This window comes from Dendropsophus ebraccatus, chromosome 4, assembly GCF_027789765.1.
Source record: "Dendropsophus ebraccatus isolate aDenEbr1 chromosome 4, aDenEbr1.pat, whole genome shotgun sequence".
Lineage (NCBI taxonomy): Eukaryota > Metazoa > Chordata > Amphibia > Anura > Hylidae > Dendropsophus > Dendropsophus ebraccatus.
The window spans coordinates 149,161,709-149,173,868 of record NC_091457.1 but is presented as its reverse complement, the minus strand read 5'-3'; the positions used below and the strand labels follow the sequence as shown (position 1 = coordinate 149,173,868).

The 12,160-nt window shown below is 39.9% G+C and overlaps 1 protein-coding gene across 1 annotated transcript in view; it reads left to right on the top strand.

Moving 5' to 3' along the window:
* PRG4 (proteoglycan 4) overlaps nt 1–12,160 on the top strand; it is a 98,112-nt gene that overhangs the window by 39,972 nt on the left and 45,980 nt on the right. The window contains 3 exon segments of the mRNA XM_069967959.1: nt 848–958; nt 7,057–7,113; nt 8,610–8,723. Coding sequence (XP_069824060.1) covers nt 848–958; nt 7,057–7,113; nt 8,610–8,723 — 282 coding nt within the window.

Genomic DNA, 12,160 nt, shown 5'->3' with positions numbered 1-12,160 from the left:
ACTGTTTTGGAGATCATGTTTTATTTCCTCTACACTAGTTTAGGTAAATATATCCCCATGGGGTTTAGAAATTTTTACAAAAATTCTAAAAAAAATTGAGGAAAAGTCTCAATACAGACATTATATTTAAAGGGGTTGTCCAGTGAGCAGAAATAGTCTAATCTGACCTGCTCCCTGTGCTTCACATCCAACCTTGGCATAGTTTAGTAGCTGCCCCTTCTCATCTTGGAAGTATTCCTTCCAAAAGGGGAGATGAGCAGGTAAGGTCACTTTTGATCCCCCAGACAAGCATTTTAAATAGATTCCACAATATTAGTGATCATTTTCATGAACTGATATCAGTTAGACAAGGTGCATCTATCCAAAGATATCATTTGTTGAGGTGTCCTTAGTTTTTTATATAAACAAGCAGTAAAACTGACCATATATTAGATTAATATTCGCCAAACCCATCCATTTCAGAGAAAATTAAATGCAGCAATTTTCTGATCATCCTATGGCAGCACAATGCAAAGTTCAATTTATGTGCTGCCTACGGACTCCAGGAAATAAAAAATTCCCATAACAAATTTTCCACATATCACATGTGGGATATAATACTCAATGTTATAGACAAAACAGTCACTGTATGGACAAGTTATAAGTGAACATAAAATCATTATATCAATTCTCAATACCACCTGTGGCTTGGTAAGCTTGGAGACAACAATATGGCAGCCACCTTTAATTATGTACTATAAAGTTTCTGTAATTTAACCGTGATTCGCGTACTTGTAGTCTTTTTTTTCTTAAATAATTCTGTATACTTATCCATATTTCTAATAATCTATTAATATTTCTACCAAAGAACCAACAGAACCTCCGCGACCTCCTCCCCCACCTGCTCGTGATGAGAGAGAGAAACTACCGGAACCCACTAAGAAACCAGAAGACAAAGTACCAGAAGACATACCAGAAGGTAGAGGCAGATATATTGCTTTGAAACAGTAATATATTTTGCTCATTCTGTTTGTATCTGGTAGGATACAGTACGTCGTAGAAGAGCTTTGATTTGCTGTCGTCCTACAATTGCAAAGGGGTTGGACAGGAGGTGGATCATTTTAGCCCATGAAGTTCTATTCAGATGAATTGGACAATTGCAGAAATTTCTGTAATAAACTTTCCCCGGATGAACACGTATTGTTATAATTAATAGAATAATACATAGAAAGTCAAATGGAATTCTCAGTATTTTTGGATTTTGCCAATAATATCTCTTCCAACAATATAGTGAATGACTTATATACAGTTTCCTTTAAACTTTTAAGCAACTCTGGTTCCATTCAGTACCGTCTAAAACAAACACAGAATAGTCCTGACTTGAACTCAATGATAAGACCTGAAATGAAATAGTTTGTATGCTAAATCCCACAATATGAAACAGTTCTGCAAAAAGAATGGGTCAAATGAGCTGATTTGTTAAAGGGGTGTTCCACTAAAACATAACTTTTTATTAGTTGTTGCCCATGTTGAGACTAACAATTCCTTCTATACTTGTTATTATCTATTCAGTCTCCTTCCCCCAGTTCTGAGATGCTGCTTTCTGCTGAAGACACAAAAATCTATGTGAGCCTTTCTCTCTGTCTCCCCTCCTCCCCCATCCCTTTCGAGATAGCTGATGTAAACATGTCCCTATCTGTAACTTTGTAGCAACTTTGTAATGCCAGGAGGGATAATCACAGTGAGTTCATCAGCAACTTGACCTCAGATTAACCTTCCCAGCATTACAAAGAAGATACAAAGTTGCAGATAAAGACTGCCAGGGACTTGTTTACATCAGCCATCACGGATGGGAGGAGGGGGAGAAAGAGAGAAAAGCTCACACAGATTTTTGTGTCTTCAGCAGAGAGCATCAGCTCAGAATTTGGGGGAAGGAGACTGAATACATAATAGCAAGAATTTAAATTATTATTAGTCTCACTATGGACAGCAACATATGAAAAAATACGTTTGAGTGGAATACCCCTTTGAGTTGTAGCCATTGTGGCTTCAGGTCCAGGAACCAGTTACCGTCATTAAACATAAAGAGCATTTTGATCCTGGACTGGGAAAAGATTGTCGATGCCCTGCAGAAGATCCTGGACAAGGATCAAAAAACTTGTCATGTGATTTATGTTGTCTTATCTGACAGTAAGATATGATAAAGGGAGAAAAGCGGAGCCCTGTGATGTTTAGATTTATAGTATTAAGGGCAGGATTTGTAGAGGAACGCACAGTAAATCCTGACAGGACTCCTAGGAGAGATGGTGAGAGTCCATGATTCTCCACCCATAGACTTCCTTGTACATGGACTTATACAGGTAAAATATCTATCATCCTGTGTGGGCGGGATAAACAGGACTCTTACTGTCTGTCCTAAGAGTCTGGACAGGATTTACTCTGCTTTTTACTCAGAAATCCTGCTCTAAAACCCAATAATGTCTATATCACAGGGCTCAGCTGATTTTACTTTAAAAAGACTTAGGGGAACATTTATCAAACTAATTGCGCCTGTTTTTAGTCTAATATATCTAGTTTGCGCTCGAATTTATGAAGCTTTTTTAGACAAGACTATCCAAATTAGATGCAACTTTTTGAATTAGATTTTTTATGGTTAATTAGATCGAAAGTGCGTCAGAATTCTTTTTTTAACTAAATTTATTAACTGCGCATTTTTTTTAAAAAGTCGCATATATATCGCTAGGTCTGCTCCGAACCAGGTGAATTTATTAGACTAATTAAAAGACCATTATTTTTAAGACACATTTACTATGCTATTAGACAATTTACATAAATTTTACTAAACACATTAGATTGGAAATTATGCCAAAACATCTTTGACAAAATCGTGTTTTTAGATTTGTTAGTAAATATCCCCCCTAGTGCCTTAGTAGGACGCACATAGCATATCTGCCTGTAACCTATTATGGTGATGTTTCAATAAACACAGCACTTGAGTGGTGAGTGACCGCCTTCTCGCTACCTTTTTGCTTTGCACTTTTATTAGGCTGAGCACCACCTATAGTGCTTTATCACGGACAATACATCCTGCTACGCCCGGGATTCACCGCACCAACAATTCACCCGCTGCATACACGGAGAAGCAGTGCCTAGCCGATCATCTCTCATGCTGTGTTACTTTAAAAAGAGTAAAGAAAAAAATGTATAGCTCTTACTTAAAGATCTTATTTTCATGGATGCATAGGTTTTTTGGTCTTCCTTCCAGATAATTTTAAGGCTATGGGAGAGATTTATCAAACATGGTGTAAAGTGAAACTGGCTCAGTTGCCCCTAGCAACCAATCAGATTCCACCTTTCATTCCTCACAGACTCTTTGGAAAATGAAAGGTGGAATCTGATTGGTTACTAGGGGCAACTGTGCCAGTTTCATTTACACCATGTTTGATAACTTTAAGGGTATATTCACACGAACGGGGCAGGTCCTGGCAGTTCCTATACACTACATACTTGCTGCGGTCTAAACGACCGCAGCGAGTATGTAATTATACCGCCCTTAACCCCTTCTGCTCCCGCCCGGCTCCCCCGCTGTAAGCAGCATACATTACCTGTCCTTGCTGCACGGGTCCGGCGTCCTGCTCTCCCGTCCGGCCAATTAGTGTGTTGCCCAGCCGCAGCCACTGATTGGCCGGGCGGGAGAGCAGGATGCCGGACCCGTGCAGCAAGGACAGGTAATGTATGCTTACAGCGGGGGAGCCGGGCGGGAGCAGAAGGGGTTAAGGGCGGCAGAATTACATACTCGCTGCGGTCGTTTAGACCGCAGCAAGTATGTAGTGTATAGGAACTGCCAGGACCTGCCGGGCTCGCAGCGAGAATCTCGCTGCGAGCCCGTTCGTGTGAATATACCCTAAGGTCGTAATTTGTCCCTATTTTTACATTGTGGGAACACAGCTTAAAGGTCAGTTTCTCACAAATGAAGTACGGATGTGTTTCTGTGGCCATAAAATGGCAAAATGTTCCTACTTAACTACCTGAAATACTTATAGACTCCTATGATGCTGTTAGGCCCCGTTCACACAGAGCAAGAATGGTAGAATTCCGCGGCGGAATGCCGCCAGCCTCCATGTCATACTGACACTCTATGGGAGGCGCACGCGCCTCATCTCTCAGGGTCTCTCCTCTCTGAAGAATGAACATGTTCATTCTTCAGCACCGAGAGATGCAGTGCGCATGCCTCCCATAAAGTGTCATTATGTCACGGAGGCTGGCGGCATTCCGCGGCAGGCAATTCCGCAGCATAATTCCGCCGTTTTTGCTCTGTGTGAACGGGGCCTTAGTTTGGATTACTAGAGTCATGGCTTAGACAAGACATTCCACTGTTATATGGGCACAGAAATGCGTCTGACTATGCTCAGATGAAACCCAAGGGGGGCGTTACATGAAGAGTGGTGGTGGGTGAGGGTGGGTGCACCAAGGGCTGTAGTCCTAACCCCAGTGCACCAAATGAACAAATTAATAAATCATAGGATTTCAGGAAAATGGCGCTGAGGATTAGGGTAAGGAAACTACTTTCCTTAGCATCTCCTGTCCAATGGAAATGCAACAGCCGGTTAGATTATTCTCAACTGCTGTTAGTTTCCCTTGAAGGAAGACCTGTGGTAAACCAAAAAACTAAAAAAGATTTTTACTATCAATATATAGCATAAAGCACCCAGATTATACTCCCTTTACAGTTTCTTGGTACATCCTCTCATTCCAGAGATATTTGGGTTTTCTTTGCCTTACTAATCAGTTAATAGATGGGCATAAACTTAAAAAACAAACAAACAAAAAAAACAGTAAACCTTTAGTAATGTGAGTGTTTATCAGGTGATGGATGTGACTATACAGCCAGGGGTGGCTTGTATACCTAATACACCCCCGACCCCACCCCCACTGTATAATAACACCTAACACTGTGATATTCACTGTCATTATTAAATATAAGTTCACGCCCACCTGACTATTAAGTGAAGTATTTGACTTTTAGTAGAAATTATAAAGCCACATATCTGGGGAACAGGGGACATATCAAGAAGCTGTAAGGGGCAATAGCGACAGGTCCTTTTCATGGGGAATGATAATTCTAAGTTTGCACTAGTTTCATTTGCCTGATATTACCTTTTATTCAAAGACATCATACATTTGATCAATATGCAACATCGGCAGCAAATTTATATTTTTTGCATGCTTATATATGAATTGCAAATTTTTGTGCAATTAAAGCATTGGCACAAAAATTTTCCCTTTTGCAAGGTCTCCATGAAGGTACTATGGCTCGAAGGGGGTTTGCCTTCCTCCAGTACCATATGTATGTAAATTGTAGTACCACTCTATACCAGCTTAGGATTTGTGTAGATTTCTGGGGCTGCCGCAGTGATGTGAATGTGTTCATTTTACGGTTTCATTGTTGTTTTCCTGGATATTTACCAAAATGTGTAATTCTGTAGGTTCTTCATGTGCACGGTAGTTTTACTAACTGAGGAGCCGTGTGAACCATAGTATAAAGCCGGAGAACCACTTATGAAGAGAACAGAGGGTTTCTATGTCCCCTCTTATGCTGCACTAGAGGTGCTTATCCCCTGGAATAAAGGGACTGATTTAGCACCAAACTGTTCTTAATATTATTGACTCATCGTAGTGAATGGCTCTCGTCCCCTGCTGTGGGACATGTTGTGTACTCAGGATGCAGTTATGGTGACTTGTTATAAATCAGACCCCTCCCGCACTGGGTAAATACTGTAAAGCTACATAAAATCTGCAGTTTGTACACAGTCACTTGGACCGGTCCCTCAATAAGGGGGTTTCCATCATTTCGGGAAACACCCAGAATAAATACAAGATAATTACATTACAAATTAGCTTTAATGTTTTCCTAATTGCTCCATGTCTTCCTCTCCTCTTTATTAGTGTCTGCGACTTCATGTCAGAATGTAATATGGGAAAGTTTTGGAATATTTGAAGATGACATTTTTATTCTGTTTCTCATGGGGGTTCAATAAGGGATTATTGTAATTATTATACAAATCCAAGGTTGGCGGAGAGATTTGGGGCCTTTACTATATACTTAGCTTAATTATTTCTATACTATATTACTTACGGCTATAACCTTATAACTTATGGCTATAACCTTATAACTTATGGCTATTACCTTATAACTTACGGCTATAACCTTATAACTTACGGCTATTACCTTATACCTTATGGCTATAACCTTATAACTTACGGCTATAACCTTATAACTTATGGCTATTACCTTATAACTTACGGCTATAACCTTATAACTTACGGCTATAACCTTATAACTTACGGCTATAACCTTATAACTTACGGCTATTACCTTATAACTTACGGCTATTACCTTATAACTTACGACTATAACCTTATAACTTATGGCTATTACCTTATACTGTACCTTATGGCTATTACCTTATAACTTACGGCTATTACCTTATAACTTACGGCTATTACCTTATAACTTATGGCTATAACCTTATAACTTATGGCTATTACCTTATAACTTATGGCTATTACCTTATAACTTACGGCTATAACCTTATAACTTATGGCTATTACCTTATAACTTACGGCTATAACCTTATAACTTATGGCTATTACCTTATATCTTATGGCTATTACCTTATAACTTATGGCTATTACCTTATACCTTATGGCTATTACCTTATAACTTACGGCTATTACCTCTTAACTTATGGCTATTACCTTATAACTTACGGCTATAACCCTATAAGTTATGGCTATTACCTTATAACTTACGGCTATAACCTTATAACTTATGGCTATTACCTTATAACTTACGGCTATAACCTTATAACTTATGGCTATTACCTTATAACTTATGGCTATTACCTTATAACTTATGGCTATTACCTTATAACTTACGGCTATAACCTTACAACTTATGGCTATTACCTTATAACTTACGGCTATAACCTTATACTGTACCTTATGGCTATTACCTTATAACTTACGGCTATAACCTTATAACTTATGGCTATTACCTTGTTCATGTTAACGCAGATGGCATTCAGAAAGATGAAGCAGTGCCAGAGAGAGCTAGAAATGTGCCTAAAAAAGGTAACTCGTAATGGCTTTATTTTAGGAAGATTATTGTAGTCAGATGTGTAGAAAACATCTGCAAAATAAAGCCAGTAGTATAGCATTAGGCTTCAATAGCAATTGTGTAATTCAGATTTTATTTTTAAAAAGTTGATTTTTTGCGGATCTCTCTGAGCTCAGTGATTATTGTATTTCTTAAATAGTACTTTGCTTCTTTATGAATATATACATATTTTTTTATTTTTTTATTTATTTATGTTTACCTTGTATAACAAAGTGGTTTCCATCAGGATAAATCTTTTTTAAAAAAATTAAAAAAGTTATTAAATAAAATCAAATAAGAATTACTAACCTCATCAATCTTCTACTGATCCTGCACCAATGCTGCTCAAGACTAGGCTTGATGGAACAGCGGAAAAAGCTAGGTTCGATCGAACTCGAACCTAGCCGGACCTTCCACATTTGATTCCTGATGCCTTCTGGGTCTGTGCGGAAGTAGTTATAGCCTGGAATTCCGGAATATAGCCTATTACCTAGGCTGAATCCCGGAATTTCAGGTGGTCCCCGGAATGTCTCCTCCTTCTGCACGGACCGGGAAGGCATCAGGAATCAAATGCGGAAGGTCCGGTAAGGTTCAAGTTCGATCGAACCTAGCTTTTTCAATCAAGCCTACACAAGACCAGGATCCACTCCTCTACTTGGTCTTAACATTCAGAAAATTACTAGGAAAGCCTGCTCAGCCAATCACAGGATGCCGTCACTTCAGCTTGGGGTTGGCTGAGGGGACATTTCCCGTGTGTTACGACCAGGTATCAGAAAGTAGAGAAAAGCAGGAAACTTGGCAGCATCAGAACGGCTGTGGGAGGGGATCAGTGGGGTAAGTCTTAATTTATCTTTTTAACCCAGACTGAGCCTTTAAAAGAAAGAATACAAAAAATAATAAAAATTTACCTTGCTGGACAACCCCCCTTTCGGTCTAAGGGACCACTGCCAAAAGGAGAGGAGGGTGTGTGTGTGTGTGTGTGTGTGTGTGGGGGGGGGGGGGGGGGGGGGGGGTTTCTATGGTTCCTGTGTGTGTGAGGGGGATTCTTGTGGTATAGTGCTAGATCCCTTTACACCATATATATGGCCATACAGTTAAGGCATACATCAACTCAACTCTTTGCGAACAAATGTATACCACTGCATCAATACATATTATTAGAGATGAGCACAATTGGAGCATGCTCGGACCTGTCTGAAACCCGAGTGTGCAGCATTTGAGTGGCAGGTGCTGAAGTTGGATGCAACCCTAAGGTTGCCTGAAAAACATGGATACAACCATAGGCTGGCCATGTTTTCCAGGAATCTCTAGGGCTGCATCCAACTTCTTTGGCCACCGCTTACCAAATGCCGCATGCTTGGGTTTGGGTGGACCTGAGCATGCTCGAGGTGCACTGCTCTCTGCATATGATATATCTGCCCAAAGTAATGAATGACAAAGCTGGGTTATTGAATTTACTTTTACTTTATAGACCCTTCAGATGCAACTCCAAAAGTTGCTCAACCTCCTAAAAAAACAAGTAAACGGTTCCCGAGAAGAACAAAAAGGAAGAGATATAATTTAAGTCCTGATGAGGATACAGAAGGTACTTTAATGATGACATTTAATGGTGATAAAAAATGAGAATCATTACAATGTCATCAGCATGTTAAACCCAACAGGATGATCTCTTTACTATATATAAAGTCACATGATTCTAAGTACTCAAGGCAACCAGGGATGAACTTTTTGGACTTGAAAATTGGCTTGGATATAGTATCACCTCTGTATACCAGTTTCTATTTTACACTATTTGACAGTGGCCTGGCTTTAAATGGAATTTTCTGCCACTATATATCACACTAGATATAATTCTAAGTACCTAAAGCAACCATGGATTTGCATTAACAAGATGGGCTTGGATAAAGTGCCACCACAAGAGCTTGATATACAGTGAGACACTTTATATCTCACTTTATTCATTTAAATTCCTAATTTTGCTACGCTTAGGAGTCCATTAGGTTGTCCTAATCAGTAATTGACACTGAAAACTCACCCACTGTTTATCACTATATATCATGTTAACAGAAAAAAAGACTTGCAGCACGTCCAGACTTTCAAAGTGAAATATGTGAAAAATTTATTCCATACAGGTAACACAGGAAAATAAGCGACGTTTCGCTCCTTCAATCGGAGCTTTCTCAAGCTAGTGAATACACACATGTAACACAAGTGTTTTATACATTCGTTAATGAGCCAATAAATGACGTGTACAAAAGTGGGAGTGATCAAGTGAAGAATAGGTAACGCTATTGGGTGATACATAGGGGAAAATAAATTCCAAATGTGAGAATAATCACGTGAATAAATGAATCAAGAGTAAATGAAATTAATACAGAAAGTTTTAAAGTCCAATACGGGGCAGAACTTGGATTCCTCACGGACAGTAACATGATCGGCATCTCCAAGTAGAAATGGACGTGAACCGCACGAACCGGTGGAACGCACGCTCATTTGAACCGCACTCTCAGGTGGAACGCACGGACATATTGGATAGCGTCTCAGTATCTAGGCAACCAAGTAAGTGTCAGGTGAGAACACCGTGTGGGAACAAAGTTCCTCAATCGTGCCCGACAGATGAGACCAACCTATTAACACAGAAATCCACTGCCCTCCGGGAACGGGGGACGATCGCAATCAGGTAGCAAACCTCTCTCACAGGGATGCAATACCTGAGGATACCGGGTTATCCGTGGGGGCTCATCTGAAGTAGGCTTCAAGGTTGGTATGCGGTGAATCACCTCGGTTGCTGCAGATGCTGATTTAGGACGATGGGCAGTGACAAGGGAATATGTGAAACGGAGATGCAGCTAAACGTCACTGTCAGTGAGTTTCCATGGTATTAGCCCCGATGTTCAAGCTTGATAACATGTTTATCTAAATATAAAAAAAATATTTATGTTAATCAATTTGTAATACGATATGTAAATATATAAATAAATTAGTGTATTCATAGATACTTCAAAGGGTTGGTATGTAGCACCAAGGACTGAAACCCAGAATAGATGACCTATCTAACAAAGCAATATTTTGGTAAAATCTTGTAATCAACATTCAGTCCCTGTGGTTTCAGGGACCCTAGGCGAAAAATCCATTGTAACTCCCTTTTCTTTAGCATGGATAAACGATCTCCTCCCTGGGATAGGGGTGGTATTTGATCAATAAACATGATTTTGAGATCACTCTCTGAATGCTTAAAGTCAAGAAAGTGTTTAGACACTGGCAAATCATGTTTACCTTTCCTGATGGTGTACCGGTGCTGCGTCAACCTGGTTTTTACATCATATGTAGTTTCTCCAACATATAGGAGTTTACACGGACACCATAATACATAGATGGTATATTCAGAGTTGCAGTTCAAAAATCTGTTAATTTTGTATCTTTTTCCCGTTGAAGGGTGTTGAAAGAATTGTCCCTTCTGGACGTACCTGCAGTTGACACAGCCACCACAAGGATAGCAGCCAACTGTACGCGGGCCCAGAAAGGTGAGTGAAGAGTGAGTAGATAAGGTAACATCTGTCTTAACCACAATATCCCTGATATTTGGCGCTCTTTTATATGACATCAGTGGTTTTGTCTGTAAACTATCAATCTGAGGATAACTCTGTTGTACAATGTGCCAGTGTTTATGAATTATCCTCGTGATGTCAGAGCAAAAAGAATTGTATGTGGTTACAAATGGAATGCGATTCATTTCAGGTCTAACTTTTTGTTCTGTAAGTAAAGTGTTTCTGTCAATTCATAAACACTGGCACATTGTACAACAGAGTTATCCTCAGATTGATAGTTTACAGACAAAACCACTGATGTCATATAAAAGAGCGCCAAATATCAGGGATATTGTGGTTAAGACAGATGTTACCTTATCTACTCACTCTTCACTCACCTTTCTGGGCCCGCGTACAGTTGGCTGCTATCCTTGTGGTGGCTGTGTCAACTGCAGGTACGTCCAGAAGGGACAATTCTTTCAACACCCTTCAACGGGAAAAAGATACAAAATTAACAGATTTTTGAACTGCAACTCTGAATATACCATCTATGTATTATGGTGTCCGTGTAAACTCCTATATGTTGGAGAAACTACATATGATGTAAAAACCAGGTTGACGCAGCACCGGTACACCATCAGGAAAGGTAAACATGATTTGCCAGTGTCTAAACACTTTCTTGACTTTAAGCATTCAGAGAGTGATCTCAAAATCATGTTTATTGATCAAATACCACCCCTATCCCAGGGAGGAGATCGTTTATCCATGCTAAAGAAAAGGGAGTTACAATGGATTTTTCGCCTAGGGTCCCTGAAACCACAGGGACTGAATGTTGATTACAAGATTTTACCAAAATATTGCTTTGTTAGATAGGTCATCTATTCTGGGTTTCAGTCCTTGGTGCTACATACCAACCCTTTGAAGTATCTATGAATACACTAATTTATTTATATATTTACATATCGTATTACAAATTGATTAACATAAATATTTTTTTATATTTAGATAAACATGTTATCAAGCTTGAACATCGGGGCTAATACCATGGAAACTCACTGACAGTGACGTTTAGCTGCATCTCCGTTTCACATATTCCCTTGTCACTGCCCATCGTCCTAAATCAGCATCTGCAGCAACCGAGGTGATTCACCGCATACCAACCTTGAAGCCTACTTCAGATGAGCCCCCACGGATAACCCGGTATCCTCAGGTATTGCATCCCTGTGAGAGAGGTTTGCTACCTGATTGCGATCGTCCCCCGTTCCCGGAGGGCAGTGGATTTCTGTGTTAATAGGTTGGTCTCATCTGTCGGGCACGATTGAGGAACTTTGTTCCCACACGGTGTTCTCACCTGACACTTACTTGGTTGCCTAGATACTGAGACGCTATCCAATATGTCCGTGCGTTCCACCTGAGAGTGCGGTTCAAATGAGCGTGCGTTCCACCGGTTCGTGCGGTTCACGTCCATTTCTACTTGGAGATGCCGATCATGTTA